General features: G+C 41.5%; 2 protein-coding genes across 7 annotated transcripts in view; one reads left to right on the top strand and one right to left on the bottom strand.

Annotated features, from left to right (window-relative positions):
- The window catches only part of MCF2L2 (MCF.2 cell line derived transforming sequence-like 2), a 264579-nt gene that overhangs the window by 138263 nt on the left and 100457 nt on the right, over positions 1 to 25859 (bottom strand). For all 6 annotated transcript variants that reach the window (XR_006270375.1, XM_043473614.1, XM_043473613.1 and 3 more), the window contains 5 exons: positions 21125 to 21249; positions 20395 to 20509; positions 19667 to 19786; positions 11573 to 11764; positions 9025 to 9216 (listed from right to left, as the gene is read on the bottom strand). Coding sequence is in view for 5 of the 6 variants with exons in the window: in XM_043473614.1 (XP_043329549.1) it covers positions 9025 to 9216; positions 11573 to 11764; positions 19667 to 19786; positions 20395 to 20509; positions 21125 to 21249 (744 nt within the window). In the remaining variant the exon portion in view is untranslated. The remainder of the gene's footprint in view (positions 1 to 9024; positions 9217 to 11572; positions 11765 to 19666; positions 19787 to 20394; positions 20510 to 21124; positions 21250 to 25859) is intronic.
- Positions 1 to 25859, top strand: part of B3GNT5 (UDP-GlcNAc:betaGal beta-1,3-N-acetylglucosaminyltransferase 5) — a 79653-nt gene that overhangs the window by 51497 nt on the left and 2297 nt on the right. Inside the window, exons 2-4 of the transcript XR_006270376.1 lie at positions 11646 to 11809; positions 12114 to 12250; positions 23131 to 23212. The gene's annotated coding sequence lies outside the window, so the exon portion shown is untranslated. The remainder of the gene's footprint in view (positions 1 to 11645; positions 11810 to 12113; positions 12251 to 23130; positions 23213 to 25859) is intronic.

The following is a 25859-nucleotide window of genomic DNA, read 5'->3' as shown; positions in this document are numbered from 1 at the left end:
TGTTGTTCTATGTCCAGTTCTAACTGTTGCTTCCTCATCTGCATATACATTTCTCAGGAGACAGGTCAGGTGGTCTGGTATTCCCATCTCTCAAAGAATCTTCCACAGTTTATTGTGATCCACACAGTCAAAGGCTTTGGTGTAATCAATAAAGCAGAAGTAGATGTTTTACTGGAATACTCTCGCTTTTTCAATGATCCAACATATGTTGGCAATTTGGTCTCTGGTTCCTCTGCCTTTTCTAAATCCACCTTGAACATCTAGAAGTTCATGGTTCACGTACTGTTGAAGCTTGGCTTGGAGAATTTTGAGCAGTATTTTGCTAGCCTGTGAGATGAGTGCAATTGTGTGGTAGTTTGAGTATTCTTTGGCATAGTCTTTCTTTGGGATTGGAATGAAAACTGACCTTTTCCAGTCCTGTGGCCACTGCTGAGTTTTCCAAATTTGCTGGCATATTGAGTGCAGCACCTTCACAGCATCATCTTTCAGGATTTGAAATAACTCAACTGGAATTCCATCACCTCCACTAGCTTTGTTCGTAGTGATGCTTTCTAAGGCCCACTTGACTTGGCATTCCAGGATGTCTGGCTCTAGGTGAGTGATCACACCATCGTGATTACTGGGTCATAAAGATCTTTTTTGTATAGTTCTTCTGTGTATTCTTGCCACCTCTTCTTAATATCTGCTGCTTCTGTTAGATCCATATTGTTTCTTTCCTTTATTGTGCCCATCTTTACATGGAACATTCCCTTGATATCTCTAATTTTCTTGAAGAGATCTCTAGTCTTTCCCATTCTGTTGTTTTCCTCTATTTCTTTGCACTGATCACTGAGGAAGGCTTTCTTATTTCTCCTTGCTATTCTTTGGAACTCTGCATTCAGATGGGTGTATCTTTCCTTTTCTCCTTTGCCTTTCGCCTCTCTTCTTTACACAGCTATTTGTAAGGCCTCCTCAGACACCATTTGGCCTTTTTGCATTTCTTTTTCTTGGAGATGGTCTTGATCCCTGCCTCCTGTACAATGTCACAAACCTCCATCCATAGTTCTTCGAGCACTGTGTGTATCAGATATAATCCCTTGAATCTATTTCTCACTTCCACTGTATAATCATAAGGGTATGATTCATGTCATAATCATGATTCATGTCATACCTTAATGGTCTGGTGGTTTTCCCTACTTTCTTCAATTTAAGTCTGAATTTGGCAATAACGATTTCATGATCTGAGCCACAGTCAGCTCCCGGTCTTGTTTTTGCTGACTGTGTAGAGCTTCTCCATCTTTGGCTGCAAAGAATATAATCTATATAATTTTGGGAATGACCATCTGTTGATGTCCATGTGTAGTGTCTTCTCTTATGTTGTTAGAAGAGGGTGATTGCTATGACCAGTGCATTCTCTTGGCAAAACTATTAGCCTTTGCCCTGCTTCATTCTGTACTCCAAGGCCGAATTTGCCTGTTACTTCAGCTATTTCTTGACTTCCTACTTTTGCATTCCAGTCCCCTATCATGAAAAGGATATCTTTTTTTGGGTGTTAGTTCTAGAAGGTCTTGTAAGTCTTCATAGAACTGTTCAACTTCAGCTTCTTCAGCATTACTGGTCAGGGCATAGACTTGAATTACTGTAATGTTGAATGGTTTGCCTTATAAACGAACAGAGATCATTTTGTCATTTTTGAAATTGCATCCAAATACTGCAAATACTTTGGACTCTTGTTGACTGTGAGTTAATATATGCTGAGTGGGTAAATGCTCACTAAGCCAAATCCATTCATGGTAGAAAAGGATGTCACAAGGCAACTTACAAAAGAATGATTCCAAAATGAGAAATGTAACCTGGATAAAGCCCCTGGTGGAGAAAAGACTGTAAGTATTGTAGGGGAAGGGGTAGCTAAATTCTAAGGCATGATCAAGTGAACCACAAGGATGTGTGATGAAAGGATACACATTTCAATTTTATTCTGCGAGACCTCTTCTCTCTATGTAAGTAGGAAAGAAATAAACTGATGAAATTCCAGGGGAAAGATGGAACTCAAACATGTTCTCATAAGAGACTATGTGTCCTAAGGCAGAGGTTCAGGAGAACAAGAAACCAGAACTGTTTCACCTGGGTTTCCCCAAGGCCTGAACCCAGCTGAAATACATTTCTTTCAGCATGACGTCCCTTCAGCTCTGGTGGGTCAAGGAAGTGGGTAGCTTTCTCTTTGTCCTGCTGACTCTGACATCCATCCTGTGTATGATTTTAACCACCAAAGAAGCAACTCAGAAGAGTTGAACCACCATAACCCATGCAGGGTGGTCTGAGGATGCCAAATTCCAAAAGTACAGGCTCAGCACACACCCAGGGAGGTTGCCACATTTTGCAACTGGAAAAAGTTAACTTGTCTTTTCTATGCTGAACCATTCTGAGGGAAGAGCAAAGATCCCTGAGGACTGGAATGTTAGCTATGGAACAACTCTTCCCCTATAGCCCAAGACCCTGTCAAGGCTGACCTCTGCACTAAGATCTGTGGCTGGTCTCACTCTTTGGAGGGTCTGAAGGCAGACCTGAACTGTCCATATGGTACCCACTGGCCACATGTGGTTAGTGAGCATCTGGAATGTGGCTAGTCTGAATTGAGCTACACTGTCTGTTTAAATACGCACTGGATTTTGAACATTTACTTGAAAAAAGAACATAAAATATCTCATTAAAATATAATTAATTATACAACAGTGATTGTATGTTGAAATATTTTGCACAAAGGTGGAAGAAAACATTATTAAAATTGATTTAATTTGTTTCTTTTTATTTTTTAAAATTCAGCTACCAGAAAATCTTTAATTACATATATGGTTTATATTATATTTCTATTGAAAAGTTTTGATCTAGACCATGGATTGGCAATTTTTTGAAAAGGACCAAACAGTAAATATTTCAGGCTTTACAGATCCTCTAGACTCTGGTGAATCTGCCAAACTTGGCTGTTTTAGCATAAAAGCAGTCATAGATGATAGAGAATACATAAATGAAAGAGAGCAACTGTGTTCTGATAAAACTTGATTTATAAAAATAGGTAGCAATCCCTTATGATTATACAGTGGAGGTGATGAATAGACATACTCTTTTCCCAATTTTGAACCATGTTCATGTTCATGGAACATTGTTCCATGTCCAGTTCTTAAGTATAAGTTACTTCATGGCAAATATAAGGAGAAATAGTGGAAGCACTGACTGATTTTCTTTTCTTGGGCTCCAAAGTCACTGCGGACAGTGACTGCAGCCATGAAATTTAAAGATGATTGCTCCTTGGAAGGAAAGCTATGACAAATCTAGACAGCATATTAAAAAGCAGAGATATCACTTTGCCAACAAAAGTCTATATAGTTAAAGCTATGGTTTTTCTAGTAGTCATGAGAGTTGGACCATAATGAAGGCTGAGTGCCAAAGAATTGATGTTTTCAAATTGTGCTGTTGGAGAAGACTTTTGAGAGTCCCTTGGACAGCAAGGAGATCAAACCAGTCAATCCTAAAGGAAATCAACCCTGAATATTCCATTGGAAGGACTGATGCTGAAACTGAAACTCCAGTACTTTGGCCACCTGATGTGAAGAACTGACTCATTTGAAAAGAACCTGATGCTGGGAAAGATTGTCATTTCCTCCTCCAGAGGATCTTTCTGACCCAGGGATTAAAGCCACGTCCCCTGCATCTCCTGCATTGCAGGCAAATTATTTACCACTGAGCCACTGGGAAGCTTCCCATTAAATCTGTTAATATTTGCTTTATAGATTTAGGTTTTCCTATACTAGGTGCATATATGTTAATAAGAGTTATACACCTTATATATTCTTGTATTGATCCCTTTATCATTAAATAATACCCTTCTTTGTCCTTTGTTATAGACTTTGTTTTAAAGTCCATTTTGTCTGATATTACTACCTTCTCTTTATTGCTGTTTCCACTTGTACAAAATTTCTTTTTCCATTCTCTCACTTTCAGTCTGTGTATCTTTAGCTCTGAAGTGAGTCTCTTGTAAGTCACATATAGAGAGGTACTCTTTTTTAATTGAATCAGCCATTCATGTCTTATGACTGGAGAATTTAATCCCCTGACATATAAAGTAATTATTGATAGTTTTGTACTTACTGCCATTTTGTTATTTGTTTTCTGGTTTTTGTAGTTGTTCTCTGTCCTTTCCTTCTTTTAGTTTCTTAACTTGTGGTTTTATAATTTTCTTTAGTGGAATGCTTGTGTTCCTTTCTCTCTGATTTTTGTATGTCTGTTGTAGCTTTTGATTTGTGGTTATTATGGGGTTCATATATGTTGATCTGTAACTATATTTATTTGTTTCAAACTGGTACTCATTTAAATTAAAACACATTCTAAAAGAGCTACACTTTTTTACTGCCCCTTCCTCATGTTTTATGTTTTTGATGTGTATTTTACATCTTCATGTGTATCCCTTCACTGTTCACTGTAGTTATGCTTAATTTTATGATTTTTTTTCTTTTAATCTTCCTACCAGCTTAGTTAAGTGGTTCATCCACAGCCTTCACTACATATTTGCTTTTACTATTGGAATTTTTCCTTTCCTATAGATTCTTACTTCTTATAGCATTTTCTTTCCACTTTGGACCATCCCTTTTAACACTTATTTAGTATTGATGAACTCTTTTAGTTTTTACTCATCTAATAAGTTATTTCTCATTCAATTCTAAAAGATAATCTTACTGTGTAGAGTAACATACATTGTAGGTTTTTTTCTTTCAGCATTTTAAATATATCATGGCCACTCAATCTGGACTGCAAAGTTTCTGCAGAAAAATCAGCCGATAGCCTTATGGGGGTTCCCTTGTATATAACTCTTTTTCCCCCCTCTTGTTGCCTTTAGAATTCTCTTTATCTTCAACTTTTGTCATTTTAATTACACCTTAATGTGGGTCTCTTTGGGTTCATCTGGTGTGGGCTGCTCTGTGCTTCTTGTACCTGGTTATCTGCTTCCTTCCTCAGGTTTGGGAAGTTTTCAGCTATAATTTCATCAAATACATTTTTGACTCCTCTGTCTCTCTCTCTCTCTTTTCCTTCTGGGGCCTCTATAATGCAAATGCTGGTATGTTTAATGTTGTTCCAGGGGTCCCTTAATCTATTTTCATTTTTAAAATTTGTTTTCTTTCTGCTATTCTGATTGGGTGGTTTCCATTATTCTGTCTTCCAGACCACTTGTGTATTCTTCTTTTTCACTTAGTCTGCTGTTAATTCCTTCTAGTGTGTTTTTCATTTCAGTTATTGTATTCTTAAGTTCTGACTGGTTCTTTTCTATACTTTTTAGTTCCTTGTTAATATTTCCACTGTGTTCACCTATTCGTTTCCCTAGTTCAGTTAGCATTCTTATTCCTAATGCTCTGAACTATTCATCTGGTAAATTATCTCTGTTTCATTAGTTGTTTTTTTCAGGTTGTTTTTTTTTTTTTCCTGTTCTTTCATTTGAAACAACTTTTACTGTCTTTTTATTCTGCTTAACTTTTTCTGTCTTTATGAAATTAGGTGAAACAGTTCTCTACCCTGGTCTTGAAGGGGTGTCCTTGTATGGGAGCATCCCTAGATAGTCTGCATGTGCCCAGTGGCATTGGTGGGAGAGCTGGATCTGACATGAGCACAAGTCATATCTTTCCTCAGGGTGTGCTGGCAGCTAGCACCTTGGTAGGTTATTGGCTGGAGATGGAGGGATTGAAGCCAGAGCCAGGTGTGACTCAGATTTCCCCTCAGCTCAGTGGCCATCACTGCCCTGTTGGAAAGGGGTCTGGTCTCAGATTGCTAGAACAGAAGCCCTGAGAGTTGGGTCTGAGGTGGTTCTATTCTGTGTGCTCTTCCCCTTTCCCCAGAATTGGTAACTTTGCCCCAGAGGGAAGCAGTGCTGGAACAAGAGGGGTCAGAGTGGGCACCTGGTGTGGACTGGGGTGTGTGCTGGAGTGGTCCCAGCACATAAGTCAGAATTCAGACTACTCTGGATCTGCCTCCTCCATGAGCACCAATAATGGCTTCCCTCGCCCCAGTTTGGGTGCTGTGCAGGTCTGAGCCACTCCCCCCCAAACCCCCACAACACTACTCTTCCAAAAGCTGTGGCAGCTCTTGCCCTAGTGTCAAGCTGCACCACAGAGAGCGAGAGCAGCCAAGTGAGCACTTAGCTTGGGCTGAGCCAGTCATTGGTGCAGTCACAGGAAACTAGCTAGAATCCTGGGAAATTTCAATGTGCTTCATCCACCTTGTTCCCAGGAGTTTTCAAACCAACTAAGGGGACACTTCTTCCCTGTGTCAGATCCCAGGGCTGGGGTGCCCATATGCGGTTCAAACTGCTCACTCCCTAAAAGGCCTATGTAATCCCCGTCCTTTTTTGTGTCCCCTCCCAGGGGTATGGTCCTGACCTAATTCCATGTGGATCTTTCTTACAGCTTTGGTTGTATAAGTGTCTTTCTGCCAGTCTCATTGTGGTTTTCAGTGAGAATTGTTCCACGTGTAGATGTAATCTTGATGTGTTTTTTGGGAGAGGTGAACTTTGTATCCCTCTACTCTGCCATCTTGATATCCCTCTCTAGGATCATTTTGTATATTTCCTTTCCTAGTCCTAGATATGGCCATTTCTCCAGGGAGCCCAGTTCTCTTTTACTGGAGAATGGTATGAGAAACCAAGATCTCAGAGGTGAGTGTGCTCACCCACTCAGAGGTGGGTGGGGTCTTGTTTTGATGCCTGGAACCAACTGTCCACCTAAGGAGATACATGTATCTAAACCAATGTGTGTGTATGCATATAATGAGGATTATTTCTATGTCAATAAATACCCATTTTGACAACCAAGTCATTACTCCTCAGTGGATAAAACTCTCTGACAGAATAGGATATCTGAACATTAACATCTAGAATTTTACTCCAAACCAAAAGAAGAAAAAGATGGGTTTGGGGGACTTGGAGCATCCATTTTGGGTTTTTAAAATAAATTTCTCTTCTGGTCTCCTCCCTCCTTCCTCCATGTTTCTGCCTATTTCCCAGAAGTGGCTTATTAAGCTTTATTCATTTTCTGGTGGGAGATGTGGTTATAAAGTTTGCCAGTGTTGACAAAAATGGCAACTGTGGCCACAAGTCTCCCTGGTTGACCTGATAAACTTGTTTGTGCAGCTAATGGATGTGGAGCTAAATGAGACTGTTTTGCTTTGGGAATACGATCTGAGGCTACCAAATCCTGGGTCTATAATATAGCACAGACGCTAGATGCACCTTCTCTTTGTCCTCTCTGCAGGGAAGTAGAAGGGTCCTTGTGTTAGGAAAAGGGGACCAGCCTAACTACACCCAACACCACTTCAAGATCATATCTTAACACCAAAACCCACCAGGAGGAGTCAAGGAAAGACTATCACTGAGGCACAGCCCCACACCGAGCTGCTCTCACTATACCTGGTCCACTCTGCCACCTGCCTGCCCATTTGTTCAACAAACGTGGACTGTAAGATACTAGCCACAGGCTAGGCACAGGAACACAGAGGTGGATGAGGCTCTTGCCTCACTGCAGCTCCCAGTATAATAAACAACACAGACATTAAAAATAAATAACTAGAATGCAGTTTGCTATGTATCATTTTGGAGCAAAGGATCTTAGCCTGGATCCATGGATATCCTTCAAGGTGTTCCCTTAAAATTAATCATAAAAATTATACATACTGGGCATTCCTTGTTTGCTCCCCCATTACATCTTCTCTATAACGCTCTGTGTCCCAGGAAGCTGACCTCTACTGTCTCCATCAGATGGGTTCACTAGCGGCCCATGGGCTTTTAGTTGGATTTGGCCAGTGAGATGTACCACTAGGAAATCTGAGAGGGAGAGAAAAGTAGGGCTATAGATTTCCCCACCAGTGGCAGCATTCCTCTGCCCAAGGCCACAGCTCTTACTGGCTATCTCTCTTACAGCCACAGATATAGTGCTTCTTGAGTTCCCCTTTGTCTTTCAGGCTTAGTGATGGTAACTGTTCCTTGCTTCTCGCTAGTCCAGAGTGCTTCACCATCCATATTGGGTTTCCTAAATTCTGCCCATATCTTTGTAAACAGTACCTACATCAAGTTCCATTCAATCATTCTGAGAGTACAGAACCCTAAAAATATATGTATCAGATTCTCAAAAAGGTCCATGACTCAAAAGAGGTTAAAAAAAGCCCCTTCAGCAGAAGTACATACAAGGTGATATGGCTCTAAAAGGAAAGCGTACCATCTATAATTCTGTTGGCTTCACAAGTGCTCCTCTCGAGATGCAAATCTGATCCAGTTATTCCCCTACTTAAATCCTTCAGTGGTTCTCAGAATAAAGACCAAACTCCTCCATATGCCCCACAAAGTCCCACCTCATCTACCCCTCTCTAACCTCACCCCAAACACTCTTTGTGTTCTGTACTCCAGCTGTTCTGAATTTGGGGTTCTGAACTTGTGTCAGGCTCCCTTCAGCCCTGAAACCTTGCACATGCTGATCCTTCAATCTGGAAAGCCTCTCCCATCTTCTCTGTTCATTTTCTGGGCCTTGGCTCAAGTGAATCTTCCCATGGAACTTTTCTGACCCTCAGTCCAGGTCAAGTTCCTCTGTTACATACCCAGTAGAACCCTGAATACATCCTCCAAAGCACTTATCTTAGTTTGCAATACAATTTTGTGTTTTGTATTTGATATTTATTCATGTCAGCCTCTCCCGTATATAAACTGTAAGTTCAGTGAAGGATGGAACCACATCTATTTCTGCTCATAATTGTGTCCTCGGCCTTCAGCACAGAGCATGATATGTCAGAGATGCTCATAAGTATTTGCAGAGAAATGAATGACTGAAAGTTATTTGAATCAAGCCATGAAGGGTCAGTTTTCCAGGAAGCACAGACCAGGAGTTTAAGGCCACCTGAGAGCTCAAAAACTGGTTAATCTGCTCAGTACATCCAACATAAATTTTCTTAGGCAACATGCACTGTCCCCCCACACCCCTTTCCCAACCGTGGATCAAAATAACTCAGAAACATTACCTTTATATCAAGAGTGAGCATCAGCTCATACTGGTTGTAAAAGTCCTTGGAACTGGGCAACTGGTACTCCTTCGCTGTGCCCAGGAATGTCTCAATGTCATTCAAAGCAATGTCAACACCCTCTCGGGACTGGCACTTGTCTACAGCTTGGGAAGCCAAGAGGTAGATTCCTGCTTCACACCACTGGCTGACCTTTTGGAAAGAAACACAGTGCTCTGTGCAGTTAGCCTGCCCACAGCTCAGCCACCACCATCCTCAGGAGGTCTAAGCTCATATGGGGTCCACAAGGATTCTGAGACAATAGGCAATTGTCATGGGATACCATGTCATCCCGTATCAAGTTTAGAGGTCCAACCACTGTAAATATAACCATGAGGTGGACAAGCCCAAATCAATTTTATATCTACACACTTTTCAGGAAAGCCACTTAATCAAAAAATACATCACATAAACATTCTTATCCACTGACAGTAATTGCCACATCTCTAAGAGGAGAGAGCTGAGTTATTTCTATGTTTGGTCTAACCATAGAAAAATACAACCAATGGCTTTTTGGGTCTAACCTCTAGGCCACTTTTGTTGCATCTTAATTGGTTACAAGAACACAGAGTGAAAAATGAGGCTTCAGACCTGGGCCCTCCATGCCCTCCTGACAGAGGGAATATCTCTTTTAACAATAATGACATTTCCCTCTGTCCACATTTCTATTTGTCTTTCAAAGGGAAGAATCTAAGGATGCAAAACTCTTGACTCAGGATAGCAGTACTTAAACTTTCCAGAATGTTGGGATGAAATCACATAGGTAAAGAATTCTAACAACTCAATTTTTAAAAAACTTAAACAGAAAGACAGGGGTTGTGCTGTCTGAATATTTATATGAAAAGAAGCTCCCCTTGCAAGTACATCTGCATTCCCATTTACTGTGTTACCTAAAGGGCTATGTAAACTAACTGTACAGAGGAAAAAAGATCCAAAGGGAGCTCCAAAGTAGTTATCTCTAAGTGCGTATAGGCAACTTAAGTCTGTCTTGACTTTTCCACTAAACTACCTACACTGAATGTGTACTACTTTTAGAATAACAAAGAAATCACATAAAGATATATTAAAATGAATGATTCCCACTGTGTGGGGATGAGGAGGGGAGTGGAATGTAAGTAGTGTCCATGAATAACTGTTTTCCTCCTCCTGATATTTTTGGATTTTCAAAATAATATGAAATTATGCTTTGATACATACTGTAAAAACTTTCTCTTTAAAATCATGCCTATATCTGCAGAAAACACTAGGATGGGGTCTTCTGCAGAGTCACAGCAGCTACTTGTTCACACACACACACCCTCGACAGATAGCATTAGGCTATTATGTCTGGAGCAGAAATGGAGTGAGGGAAACAGCAGCTAGCTAACCTTGCTAAGAGCACAGTACACAGCGCAGGCTCTACTCCAGGCCCTTCTGAGCCACTTGCTTCTGGAGCAGCTGTATTTCCTTGACACTAAAATCCCTTTGGCAACGGGATGATGTAAACAGCCTGGGCGGGAGCTCCCAGCTATCAGAGAGAAACAAATGTGGGAATGGAGCATGCTGACTCATGGTATGAGCCTGTGTTGGCTGGAACAGCTGACAGGGAAGGCTCCAGAAGTCACGGCCCCTGCTGACTGGCCACCTGCCTCAGAGATCACCGCTGAAGGGTAGCGGGGTGTGGGGGGAGGCACTCCCTGCCCATGAGCACTCTGCATACAGAGTTGCGGTCTTGGAATTTGGCCATCCTGACCTCAAATCTGCAATCCCCTAATTATCCTGTGTGTGGTCTTGGGCAACCTTTTATTCCAGGATTCCTCAGTGTTGTCTAGGTACCACCTGCATCAAATCACCTGGACAGTTGATGAAAATACTGATTTCTGGGCATCATCCCAGACTTACTGAACCAGAGTCTCCAGAGTGGTCCATCAGGAAATCTGCAATTATAGCACACTCACCTTATGTACTAAATGCTGTGACTCATTGACCCATTCAACTATGTTGAATATCAATTTCTGTCTCTTAAATGAGGCCATTATTATCTTCCTCACAGGTTATATTAAGGATTAGATAGATGATGCAATTATGCCCCAGTAGGAACATAGTAGGTGCTCAATATATGGTAGGAGTGTATAATGGTCATTATTACTTAGGTTTCTTTAAAAGGATTCACAATCTGATGCCTTTAATGAGGAGAAGCACTTTGCAAGTATAGTGCTTGGTTCTCTGTACACTTTATGGGGCATCAAGAAGGGCCAGGCCAGGTCAAAACACACTTTAAGTCTGAGTCCACACAGAAGACATGGATTTTTTTTCATTCAAATGGGATGTGGTGGATGGCTAGGGCATTTTTCACCTTCAATACTTCTATAACTTCGGATTGGTACAGTTTTTAATGTCTCTTGAGTGCTGTTCCACATGAAGCACTTTATCTTCTGAACAATAACGAGGAGTAGGGAGGGCAAATATGATTAAGACTGCTTCACAGGACATTTTGCATATATCATGGCCACGGCTTAGTTTTGCTCACCTTGTCCAACCTTCTGTGCAACTCCAAGGACTTTTCTAATATGTCATGTTTCTTTTTGTTTTCATTGATGAAGTCATCACAAAGGTGCCTGAGCTCCGCACACCTGGGTCTGATGGAGTCCACTGCATAATGGTGGCTTTGGATAAGCTGGTCCCCAATTACTGCAAGCAGCTGGGCCTTTTCCAAGAACTCCTGCAAAGTGAACATCCACAGCCAAGCAACAGAAGCTGAGTCATGGTGAGGCTTGGATTTGCCTGGCACTGTGTGTTTCAAATCTGGGGAGAGGCTAGGGAGATGGTGATCAGGTTTTAGGCTGAGAGCATGGGAAAGCACTGGGGTGGGTCAAGGTCCCCAGGAGGTCTAGCCTAGTCCAGGGTCATCTGCACTCTGAAGAAGAGTAAGTCATTCATTCAGATATTTGTTGAGTTCTGGGTTAGGCACTGAGGATATAGCATTAACAAGCTAGGATTTTTCAGTTCAGGGAAGAACTCAGATACTAAATGAATTATACAAATAATTAACTTATTACAACTGTGATAAGTTCCAGGGAAGAAGAGCATGAAGTGTTACACTGGACAAAATTGGAGACTGAATTATCCTGTCAACTGAATGGGAAAGGAAAAGGGATAGACATGTTGCCCCGAGAAGAGAGGAGAGTGAATTGAAGTTGAGACAATGGTAAAGATCCGGTTTGGGCAATCCTATGGAGAGATCATGAGACTTAAGAAATATGTTTGTCTAAGCTGTTTCTTGCAGCCCACAAGGTCCCTGACTGCTCTCGACGCATCTGATCAGCAACCGCATCTCCTACCTCTTTCTGCACAGCTTGTTTTGTTCTAACCACATGTGCCGTGTTTTCCTGTTTTTAATTTATTCATCATATATTATTGAGGCAGAAAAGTTAGCACAGCAGCCTGAGACTGTCATCCTTAGAAAGGTCTGTTTGCAAGGCTGGTCCTTGGCTAGCACCTGGGAAAGTCAGGAGGGTTCCTATCATCCTTAATTAGAATGATTCAAGGGACTTCCCTGAGTCAACTCGAGGTACAGTGGATAAGAATCTGACTGCCAGTGCAGGCAGCATGGGTTCAGTCCCTGGTCTGAGAAGATTCCACATGCCGTGGAGCAACTAAGCCCAGGTGACACAACTACCAAGTCTGTGCTCTAGAGCCCTCAAGCTGCAACTACTGAGCCTGCATGCCTAGCACCTGTGCTCCATAAGAGAAGCCACTTCAATGAGAAGCCTGTGCACTGACCCAGAGCAGCCCCCCCAAAATTTTTTTTAAAAAAAGAGTGACTCATGATACCTAAACTGTTTGTGCAAAGAGTATGTTTTATGTTGAAGACCTGCTTTCTTCTGAGAGTCTGGAATTCTGGTTTATGCCAGGCAGAGGCCACCAACATGACACAAGAGCTAAAACCTAAAGTGAGGGACAACCATGCAGCACTTGGCAGAAAGATGGGAGCATGTTTGACATGTTCAGGCAGCAGGAGGAAGCCACTGGGGCTGCAGCAGAGAAAGCAGGGAGGAAAGGATGAGACATGATTAGAGAGGAAAGAAGAGGGTCTGACCAGGGAAGGCTTTGCTGCCATTGTGGGTGCTTTGTCTCTTACTCATTATGACATGGGGTGTGCTGGAGGGTTTTGAGGAGAGGATCTTATTCATATTTTTCAAAGGATTGCTTCAGCTGTGGTGTCAAAAATGGCAGAGAATAGGGAAAGCAAGGAGACCAGTTACAGTGCAACTGCAGTAATCCAGGTGAGCAACCAACTAGCTGCTACCTCGGCACCCTTCCCTGGGATGTTCCTCCCAGGTCGAAGCTCTTAGCCAACCTCCTCCCAGGCCCACTCACTCACTGTTTTCATTTTTTTAAAACCACTCACCTCTATCTTAAAGTATTTTCTTTCTTTACTTTAATATATGATTCCTTCTTCTTCTACCAATGCCCACAATTACATAAGCTTCCTGAGATCACTTAGCAGGCATCCCATAAATATTTGGCCAATAAGATAAAAGAACAAATGAACCAATGAACTAGGGGATTCAGTGATCTGCTTGGCTGGAATTGTGTGAACGACACTGACCTGAGTCAAGACAGAGGACTGCCATATCCTCAAAGGCCTCAGGACAGAAGGCCCACTCACACCCTCACCGACCATGTTGGGCATCCAAGCTGCCGCATTTGTCCTGGTTTAGCTTTTCATAGTAACACAAGGAAGCATGATGACCCCAGATGATGACAATGTGACACTCTATTAATTTACAGTGGTTTATGATTTCAACAATTTTAAAGCCCCTGCTTCCTACCCAGTCAATCATTCACCAAGTCCCACAGAACACACCTCCTTCTTAATACCTTTAGAACTCTGAGCCCTTCCCTACCACCTCCTTGTCACTGTGTGTGCATACCTTGGTGCTTTCTGACTGGGATAGCTGGTCTCCTTGATTTCCTTTAAACTCTCCTTCAAGTCATGCTCCACACTGCTGATGAAGCAGCAATTCTCTCATGATGTCTATTCATGTCTATATCACTTGAGAGCCTCAGATCCTTTCCTGGCTCCCTACCGTCTTCAGGAGGAAGTTCAGACTCCTGAGGAATGCACAAAAGGTCTTTCACTACCTGGTTCACACCTGTGCCTCCTCCTTGTTCACTCTGTCACCCTGTCCTCTGCTGTAACTGGACTAATGACTCCTTTGTAGTTCTCCAAACAGTCAGATGATTTTGAGCCTCCATACCTTCTCTACTCACTCTTTCTGCCTAGAAAGCCCCATCCTTCCCTCATCAACCCTCCCCTTACCTCCTCACCCCTACCCACGTACCCACACTACTCTGGAACTAACTCCAAACCACCCTTCAGAGTTCATCTACTTCAGGAAACTTTCTCTGACTCCACCATTTTATACTGATGCCCCTCCTCTGTGCTCCCATAACACTCTATGCCTTTTTCAACCAGAACATGAACTTGACTGTGTTGTGATCAGCTATCTACTGCCCGCATTATCCCACAGACACTTGGCATGCACCAGCTCTTTTTCAGCTGCTCTTTAAGAGTACATAGCACATATTAGGTACTTAAGAACAAATGATTGTTGTGCAAAACAAAGGATTATTGTTTTGGGATAATGATATGGGAATAAAATTATATGAATCAAACAGGGTTATTTAGAAGAACTTAGAGACAAATACCCAGTGCACTTATTTAAAACAGCAAAGGCCCAGATAGACGCATTGGACACCATCACTCAAAGAAGGTTACAATGCTAATTCCCTGGGTAGTGATTTTGGACTGTTTTGCTCACTCCTGTGTCCAGAGCTCAGAGCAGTATGTGGCACGGTAGGAAATCAATAAATATTTACAGGATGAATATAAGAAGTAGAACTGCTCAGCCACTGAAGATTGAACCTAGGAAACATTCTACAGCCCAGAATTTTCCCCACCACCTCTGTGATATCAATAAAAACATTCACTGAGAGCTTACCATATGCTAAGTACTGTTCTAAATGTTTACATTAACTATTCCTTTAACTCTTCACAATAAACCTTTAATGTAGGGGGGTGTTTTACAAAAGTAGAGTGGAGACACAATGGCCCAAGGTGACCTGGGTAGGAAAGAGAAGAGCCAGGCTTCAAACTCAAGCAGTCTGGCTCCAGAATCTAGCTGCGGCCAACACACACAGAGAAAAATGGCTGTGCTTGTCCTGCCCGAGCTCAGAGACCTCATTTGGTTGATTGAACCTGTCTGACTTTAGCCAAATATAGAAGCAGGAAAACTTGGCCAGGAAATCTCTGTTGACTTTTTTTTTCTAAGTCCAGCACCTAATTTATTAAGAATAGTGCAAGTTTTCTGGGCCCAGGGAACTTTACCAATGAATGCTCCCCAGGCGTCCTGTGGTGGTCACAGCTGCCCCGAATTTGGCATGCTGCATCACACCTTCAGAACTGTTCTTAAAACGCTTGCAATGTTGGAGGAAAGATGTGAGTAATAGGTCCAAATAGATTTGGGGAAGAAATCCATAAATACAACACATGAGTCAATACCAGATGGCTGGAAAATTACTGAAATGAATGGATATTATTAATAGCTTCTAAGCTCTGACCACCTACTACGTTCCAGGCACTCACTAAGTCCTTACTATACATCAGGTTAATTCACCTTCCCAGGGACTCCTGTGAGGTAGGAATCATTGTTATCCATTTTATAGATGAGAGGATACATCCAGAAAGGCTGAGAAACTTGACCAGTGTCACACAGTTGGTGGTTGTCAGAGCCGAGATTTGAATCCAGTTCCATCTGACTCCAAGGCCTGTGTCTTACCACCTTCCAGTCCACATGGTCTCCCCACACGTGCTAGAATAATGGCTGTACAGCCATGACTATCAAATCCTTTAGTTGCCTGCAAAGAACTTAACTGCAAAACCTCCAAATTGCAGCTTGTTTTTCAGTCTATACAGCTTCTGCTCAAGGTAATCAGGGAACAAAACCTCCAAAGTAAAAAAAGAAATAATAAGAAAGAAATAGCTGAAATCTAGCACTCTGATCATAAGTCTGCCTGACATCTTTCAGATGCTGAAAATTTCAGAAGTCTGGATAGTCAAGTTGCAGCTTGTAATTCAAATCCTTTATTGTAATAACAAGTCATCATACCCCCCATCCACCAAAGACTCTACTGCTATAATGGAAGATGGGCATGTCTACTGTAGAAGTAAATGGTGAAGAAGGGGTGATGCTGCCATATCAGGGAACCCAGAACAGATTCACAGATAGTAACAGCAGAGGAGTGGAGTGCATGCATGGGGAAATGAGCCAGGTGAAACAAGAAAGGCAGAAAGTTAATGGTTGTTGGAACTGAGCTGTAGACACATGGGGGTCCCTTGTACTAGCCAATCTACTTTTTTGTGTGCTTGAAAATTTCCACTACAAAAAAAAGTCATGTAGCTCTTCCAGCTACATTATATCTCTCATGTAGCCCTTCCAGCTACATTATATCTCTAGGTTAATGATCTGCCTTCTCGGACATAGTAGGGTAACTCCTGGCCTCTAGCCCTGGAGGGAGATGTCAAGGCTGATAAAGTGTTGGGTCTCACTGTTTTGTCTGGATTCATTCCTTGCTGGCCCATTACCAAAGGCCTGAGCATGCCTCACAGCCAAAAGCCTATAGGAAGTTCTGCTCTAAGAAGTGAAGGAGACTGAAACCATCGCTTCTAAGAATGAGAGCTGAGCACCCAAAAGACAATTAAACCCTCAAATCAGAACAGGGTAAAAGAGCAGGTTCAATTAGTATGCAAGAGGATCTGGTTAGAGAGTTGACTCAGAGGTAACCTGTGAGGATGATACCACTACACAGAATAAGGAACCTGGCAACAACCCAGAGATCAGTGTGTGGTTACGCTTCAAAAGAAGCTGACCCCAACTGCTGAGAAAAGACAAACCTCAAGCAGATTTTGGTAGATTCTATCCAAACATCACCTCTTTCCTTTAACAATTTACAGGACAAAGAGATTAGCCAAGCTCATATCACTTGAAGAAACAATTCCACTTAGAAGTCTGAGTGAAGATATGTTTAAAAAGTCCTGATTACGATTAGATGGCTTTGTTTGGATCACTCAAAGGCAAATGGAAAGGTCTACTGCATCCTTTAGAAAACAAGTGAAAAACCAGGGTAAACAAGGCACAGAATGGGTAAAACCAGTGTGGACTCTGTGGGTCATCTGCAGTGGGTGAGTCCAGCTGGTTCAGGAATGTTGCCCAAGAAAGATGTCCTGTGACCACAAGTTTCACCCCTACCCAGAGTCAGCGATTTTTAAAGTATGTCCAAAGATCACAAGTCTAAGGAGGTGGGCAGAAGAGAGAATGCGAATGCAGTCATGCAGAGATCCACACTCAGTACTTAAAACACAACCCAGAGCACAGTCTAACAGCTTTCCATTCCACCGAGAATAAAATCTAATCCTCACCACCAGTGCTCCCACCTGTTCTTTCCTAGCTCACCACAGTCCAGCCACACTACTGGGACTCCCAACCTTGTTTCCACCTCAAGACCTTTGTCCTTGCAGCTTCTCTGCCTTGGCTGCTATTCCCTAAATCTTTGCATGGCTATCTAGATCTCAGATCAAAGGTCTGAGAGGCCTTTCCTAACTACTAAAGTAGCACCCCCCACTCACTTTCTCTCATGTCCTGTAATTTTCCCCATCTCATTTGTCACTATCTGACGTTGATTTATCTGATTACTGTTCACTTGCCTGTCTCTCCCCAGTAGAACACAACTTGTGTGAAAATAGGGTCTTGACTGTCTGGTTCACCACTATAGTCACAGAATCTAGGACAAGGAATACCTGGTGATGAATGAATACCTTCCTATCAGATCAGCAGCTACCTTTGTGTATGTATTTATATATAAAACCATATTTTTCAAATCAAAAATGAAGGTACTGGGGTTGATGAGGCATATTTTTCCTAAAATACAAATGTACATAAATGAAAATACATAGTATCCACATTTAATAAGGAGTTCACTTGAAAAAAACTAAAATTACCTAAAATTGAGACTCTGAGACTGAGGATCTTGGAGACTCTGAGAGACATAGATATTACATACACGAAATTCAGCCTTTTTTCACTGTTTAATAAACATTCCTCATAACTCATGCCTTTAGCACTAAAGTGATTAGCTGTCAATGACCATGGATAACAGGGGTGCTCATGAGGGAAAGGTGGGACTGCTGAGTGAGAGTCTGCAGGCACAGGTGGGCCTGTGTGCTCATGTACTGCAAAACACTTTCAGCTCAGAACTCACAACAGATAGCTCTTAAAGCCAGAGTGGCCTTGGCTTACATTTGTTACCATTTTTTTAGGGAATTTCCCCACTGGGTCAGCAGTAAAGAATCTGCCCACCAACGTAGGAGACGCAGGTTCAATCCCTGGGTCAGGAAGATCCCCTGAAGGAGGAAATGGCACCTATTCCAGTATTCTTGCCTGGAAAATTCCATGGACAGAGAAGCATGGTAGGCTACAGTCCATAGGGTCATAAAGAGTCAGAAACGACTTAGCAACCAAACAACAGCAAATGTCTCTAATAATAATGTGAATGTCAAACGCTTAACTTTAATGTGCATGTCAAACCCCTGGAGATCTTATTAAAATGCAGATTTTGATTCTGAGGCGGGGCCTGAGATTTCCCCATATTTCTAATAAGTTCTCACTGAGGTGAAATCTATGCTGCTGGCCAGAGGATCACACTTTGAGAAGTCAGCCTCTAGTACAATGAAATTACCATCTACCATAATCTAGAGGAAGGATGCCTCCAGATTAGCTCAGAATGGAAATGGCAACTATAGAAGACTTAGTTCCCAAGAGACAAAAAAGGGACCCTAATTAAAGGAAAGCAGAGAGGAACTTCTCTGGTAAGGACTGGTCTTTCTTAATTTGTAACAAGCCAAATCTGTAAAGATTGAAGATAGACCCACTCCTAAGTGCTGATCTGTGTACAAATCTGGGAAACTGTTTAACTTGGGGATGAGAATTTGAGGCATTTATTCCTTTACAAGTCTGATATTTACAACTCTTTGAGCATGAGAAAGGAGAAAGCTTTACCAATTCTGTGTAGCAACAGAACTAACGTGGACCAATTTCCCCTTTTTCACCATCTTGCTTATTATAAAACTAGGTTTTGTTGTTTTTTTTTTTTCCTGGTTTCTCCTTTTAAAGTTTCCCCTCCTTACCACCAAGCCCGCCTCCACATCCGGCAGTGGGTAACACACCCAATGTGACCTTACTTCCTGCTATTCCTCCCTAGCCTTGTCACTGAATGAATGGGCAGGGCCACCTGGAACTCTCACCTCACCTAAGCCTCCAGCCTCAACTGGGTGCTCGGGCAGCCTTAACAGAACTCCATACTGCCTGCATTATTCCTCATAGTTGTTAATGTGCATAATTCCCTGGGGACCTGGAGGTGGGAGTGGGGACACTAAAAAGTCAGTATTTGGCCAATCCTGTGTCTTTTGGCAACCTTCTAACAATTAATGAGTGGCCATGATCTGTCACCATCCACAGGGACCTTCTTCCCAGTCCACAAAGATGGAAAAAAACAAACAAACCTGGCCTTCTCCTTCCAGTTTTTTGTGTTCCTTAAGAAGTTGTTCCACATGCACCACATTGTCTCCGATGTCTGAAAACTCTTCTTGCTCTGCCAACAAGTTGTTCAGGGCTAGCTTAACCTACAAGACATATTAGAAAGCCCAGAAATAAGCCAATGGACATCCCATCTGCAAGTATAGGCTTGTTATACTCTAGACAACTTGAAAATCCAAAAACGATTCAGGATATGTGCATATCTATATAGACTTTTTTTTTAAACAGCTCATCAGCTTTCAGATTAAGCTGGGGGTACTGAAATGCCTTAATAAATACCTCATAAATATGATGAATGACTGAAGAATAAATTTAAAATGCAAATAATAATGTTAAAAGCATATCATCTAATCCCCAATTAAAGTAAATGAATTATGTAAAAAAAAAAACAACACACACACACCTGGGGGTGCTGAGACAATGTATAGATGGAATGTTGAAGCTACACTGAAACAAAAAGGAAGGTAAACCATCACTGAAATACCATGTGGGAAAAAGGGATTCTGGTACATTGCTACCCCCACTAAAAAGGTGAGAAGAGGAATCAAAGACATATGGAAAGGACTAGACTAGGAAGAAGATTCGGAGCCTGATACCCAGAGTTCAAGGGGAAAAAGAGAACCAGAAGTCACTGAACTATGCACTCCCCTAACAGAACCATAAAAGGAAGTTTTATTAAACAAGAAAATAACACCTCACAAAAATTGTGTTCAAAGTGCTGTAGTTGTAGGTATTGATTAAGCTTCAGGTGATGCTCAGACCAGAACTGACTAAAGGCTTTTTCTGTTTCATCCAACTGAACTAATAACCTGTCAAGAAAGAACAAGAAAGGACATGTGATTAGCATTCATTTCCATAGGCTCATGCAGATAACACCCATATTTTCAGTCAGGGTTACTAATTGTGATGATCTCCTCACACTGAAGTCTGTGTCACCTATGACTTTCTCATAGTTCAGCTGGTTCCCCTATTTTCCATTTTCAATCAGGATACCCTCAGCGCTAGGCAGAAACCTCAGATGCATCTGCCATGCTTTAAAATGTGCCCCGGGTAACCTCTAAAATGTGCTCCAGGTAATCTTACCTTTCTGCCTATTTCTTTCTACCTAAGAAGACAGGTGTGCAAACACAGCACCTAACCAAACAGTTTTTTGGCAATGAAGGCTCAGTAAATACTACCATATTCCTTGAAATCCTGGGATGAAAGCAGATCATAGGAGGAGGGAATGGCTTTCTCATAAAAAGATCTCTGTAGATGGATGCCAGAAGGACACTATGGTTTTTCCTTTGTTGTCTCAAATATTCTTCTTCCTTGACCCCCACCAAGACCCATTGGCAGCTGTTCCAATCTGTTTTTGGTTGTTTCACATCATCTGGTTCTATGTATTCTCTCCAGAAAAAGCAGATACCACCCTTGTCACTCACCTTTCCACAGTAGCTACATTCTCAACTTCATTGAGACTGAGTTTGCTGGTGGGACTTTTGGTTGCTGGTTCTTGCATGCATGACAGCAATGTGGCCCCTTGCTTTCCAAGTAATTTCAGCTCATCCTAGAGAAAGGAAAATATAGTCTCTCTTAGAAGGAATTAAAAGCAAATTCTAGGTAGACTTCAGATGAGTGCAGTGCAGTGATGCATGTGTGTATGCTAAGTTGCCACAGTCTGACTCTTTGTGACCCTACGAACTATAGCCCACCAGGATCCTCTGTCCTTGGGATTCTCCAGGCAAGAATAATGGAGTGGGGTGCCATTGCCTCCTCCAGGGGATCTTCCTAATCCAGGGATCGAACCCGAGTCTCTTATGTCTCCTGCATTGGCAGTCGGGTTCTTTACCACTAGCACCACCTGGGAAGCCTGAGTACAATGGTAAGTATATTTTTATTATATTATTATATTTAGCAAATTAAGTGCTAAGTAAAAGTCAAGCTATAGCTTTTTAAATTGATTAACTTGCTCCTAATAGATAATACAAACACATGATACAAAATTCAAAATATATAAAAGATTACATATTGAAAAGGGGCTTCCAAGGTGGTGTTAATGGTAGAGAACCTGCCTGTCAATGCAGGAGACATAAGAGATGCACGTTCCATCCCTGAGTCGGGAAGATCCCTTGGAGGAGGGCATGACAACTGACTCCAGTATTCATGCCTAGAGAATCCCATGGACAGAGGAGCCTGGCAGGCTACAGTCCATGGCATCGCAAGAGTCAGACATGACTAAAGTGACTTAGCATGCGCATATGTACATATTGAAAAACCAAGTGTTATATCCACAGCCCATCCACGTTCCCACTCCAAAAGCAAAAACTCTTAAATTTTGTGCATATCTCGTTACTATAAATTTAAAATAATTAGTTAATAAAATCTGTTTTTTAATCCAAGATAGTGGCCAGAAATAAGAAAATGACAGATATCAAATGTTAAGTGATGGAAGATGCCATACAGTTAACCATGAAAAAAACTTCATCTGGTCTCATCAATAAACACCTGCTAGTCCTGCCCCTACCCCAAAGTGTGGCCTTGTTCAACTATCAAAGTACAGAGGAGATGAGCAGCAATTTCAGTTTGACATGGGAAGATTCATATTTCCAAGCCAATTCTATTCTCAATAAGTCTCTCTATGGGGACTTAGGGCATTGCAACTGAGGAAGATGTCAGGTTATCTCCTTCCAAATCCAGTGGCTCTAGTCCTCTACTTGCATAGTGCAGGTGATCTCTCAATGCTCTGATCATTATCATATAAGGTAGGCCAAAAGGGATGGACTATGGCCTAGAATTTTGCAGCTGTGAATTTGGGGTTTGGTTCATGGATCACTCAAGATGCTGGTTTGGTATGCCCTAAAGGTAAGAACAGGCCCATAATTACCAAGCAATCTCCTCGATGCACACAAACATTAAATCTCTTCCTGCAGGCCAGCCACCACCAACCTCACTGATGCAGAGCACATTCATTCCCTGTGGAAGGGTTTTATACTCTCTACTCCAGTCACACAGAAATCCAGGCCCTCTCAACCTTATACCTTTGCTCCTTGTCCCCCATATCACCTCAGGATTCACCCCTGGGAAGGCCTCCACTACCTACCCCCAGCCGCAAACTTGTCCTAAGATCTGGGCTGATGACAGATTTGACTCCTCTGATCAAAATTCTCTGGACAGACCCTGTGGCTCTGTCCTCTCCAGGTAATGCCCCAAGTCGGCGACCTGGCTGGTATTCCTGCCTGGGAACTGGACATACCCTTCTTTTCCACTCTCAGGTATCAGCCCTCATTTCTTATCTCATCAGTGCTCATTAAATATTTGTAGGTTGGATGAATTAAAAATAGTCTAAAGAAATTAGGTTGCAGATGGATTAAAAACAAGATATGATGGGGGAGAAAAAAGCAGTCATTAGTAAATGCTCTTAGCTTTTCCCTTCTCCTTCTCCCTATAGAAAAGCTTCAATAGGGTTACCAAAACCTGTCATAAACATGGAGGGAAAGACTGAGGAACTATGGTACTTGGACAGCATAAAGGTAAGTTGCCCAACCCCAAAATGAAGTTTGTCCTTGTTCACAGTGGTGACAATTCAAAATATTTAATACCTATATAGAGCAGACCACTGACAAATCAGCACAGAAGTCAGATACAACCTAATGATTGATGATTGTTGCCCTATTCATTTATTTCATTAGGGTTTTCTAACTCTGTTATTTGTTTACATTTATTAGCTGTTCCCTGTGGAAAAAAAAAGAGAGAGAGAGAGACTTTTCATGTTTTAAACTTTAAAATTTTGAAATGAAAACAGACTTACCAAGAACTCCCATATACTTTTTCATCCCTATTCACCAACTGTTCACATTTTGTCACATTTGCTTTCTCTCTCCTTCCCTCTATTCCTTCTTTTCTCCCTGTCCCATAAATTGTTTCTGAACCATCTAACGTCATTCACCGATATCGTGCACCCTTTGCCCTAAGAGCATGACTTTTAAATACCCATAATAGCAAAAAAAAATCTAGATGTTTAACACTGATACAATATCTCATACGCAAATTTCATATTCAGATTTCCCCTGTTGTCCCAGTAACATCCCTTATAAAATTCCTTTTTCTATAATCCAGGGTCCAATCTAGACTTGAACACTGTATTTAATTGTCATATCTCTTTAGTCTTTAATCAGGACCAGTTCTTTGGCCTTTTATTCTTTTAATCACTCACATTTTAAAAGAGTATGGGCCACTAGATAAGTTATCTATTATTTGGGGGGTTATTATTACATACTCAAATTTTTTTATTTTTTAGTATGTTAGTTAATTGTAGTCATTATTGTTTTTGATGGTTAAAGTGTCCAACTTTGGTCATTGTGAGCCCCTCTTTGAGCTGGTTCTCCCTTTTTGATTGAGCCTTGATTAATCTTTTGGACCTTTCTAGGTTTTTGGCAAAACAAAATATTCCAGGTCCTTCTTGTATTTTCCTTTCTTGTCTTTTATATTTTCCTATTTCTCCAAGGAGTCTTGCTTTGTTTTGATAGAAAGTGATATTTATAAATAAAGATCTGAGTGCTAGCTGGCATATGCATTGTTACTAGGGTGTCTTTGCTTCCAGGTTCTTTTGAGTGGACAAAGCTAGGAAACATGTTTTCAAAAACCATCAGATTATATAGGTATTTTAAATTCCAAATAAAATTACCATTATTATTTGGATTTCCTGCAAACAAAATAGAGTCAAATTTACAATGCCAGCCCAGTTGTCCCTTGGTATCCACAGGGGATTAGTTCCAGGACCTGCCTCAGATACCAAAATCTGCAGATGCTCAAGTCCCTTATATAAAATGGTATAGTATTTGCATATAACATACAGACATCTTCCTGCATATTTTAAGTCATCTCTAGATTACTTATAATACCTAATACAATGTAAATGCTATGTAAGTCATTTCCAGGTGCAAGAAAATTTCCATTTTTCGCTTTTAGAAATTTTCTGGAATTTTTTTAAAGTATTTTCAATCCAGAGTAGTTTGAATCCTTGGATTAAGAACCATGAATACAGCAGTCAGATTGCATAGCCATCCTGGTAGGTGTATCATTGCAGTTTTAATTTTCATTTCTCTACTGACTAATGATATTGCAGATGTCTTCACGTGCTTTGTGCTCAGTTGCTCAGTTGTGTCTGACTTGTGATTCCATGGACTGTGGTCCACCAGGCTCCTGAGTCTGTGGAATTTCCCAGGCAAGAATACTGGAGTGGGTTGCCACTTCTTTCTCCAGGGCATCTTCCCAATCCAGGGATTGAATCTGTGTCTCCTGCATCTCCTGCACTGGCAAGCAGATTCTTAACCACTGAGCCAACTGGGAATTAATAAGTCATTTATATACCTTCTTTGGATATATGTATGCATGCTAAATAACTTTAGTTGTGTTTGACTCTTTGCAACCCACGTCTATTCAAATCCTTTGCCCATTTTTATTTTTTAATTTTTACTTATTTTTTGTTTGGCACTGCTGTGGCTTGCGGGATCTTAGTTCCCAGATCAGGGATTGAACCCAGGCCCTCAGCAGTGACAGCAAGGAGTCCTAACTACCTTTGCATGTTTTTAAATTGAGTTACTTGTCTTTTTATGGTTAAGTTGACAAGAATTGGTGTCATATCTATAAAACCATTGCTTAATCTAAAGTCATGAAGATTTACATCTGTATTTTCCTCCAAGTGTTTTATAGTTTTAGACTTTACATTTAGTTCTTTGATCAATTTTAAGAGAATCTTTATATATGGTATGAGGCAAGCCTCAATTTCCCTTGCTTCATGTGGATGGGAACTTGCTTCCCAGTGGTCCTACAGCCCAAGGATCTTTAGTTTTGTTCCCATGGAAAGAAAATATCCTTGGGTTTTTTTTGTTTTTTTTTACTGCTGGCATTCAGGCTGGAGGAGGAGCTCAGGGACTTGCTTGTGGGAACATCTATATATGTTTTTGGGAGTTTCAGTGAGTTTTCTCTTGTGCAGATAGGATCCTGTGGCAGCAGGTGAGTGTGGCCATACTGCTTGTACACTGAGAGATGGCCTGTATTCTGTCAAGGCTGCCTTTCCTCAGGAAATGAGAGCTCTCCTTGGAGAAGGATCCAATTTTCAGAGGAGTTTGGGGTCCCTGTGTGCACATGCTCTAAATGTATGCTCCAACTGTCCAT

Source organism: Cervus canadensis, chromosome 7, assembly GCF_019320065.1.
Source record: "Cervus canadensis isolate Bull #8, Minnesota chromosome 7, ASM1932006v1, whole genome shotgun sequence".
NCBI classification, from domain to species: Eukaryota; Metazoa; Chordata; class Mammalia; order Artiodactyla; family Cervidae; genus Cervus; species Cervus canadensis.
Note: the sequence above shows the minus strand (reverse complement) of the source record. Positions and strands in the feature narration are given on the sequence as shown.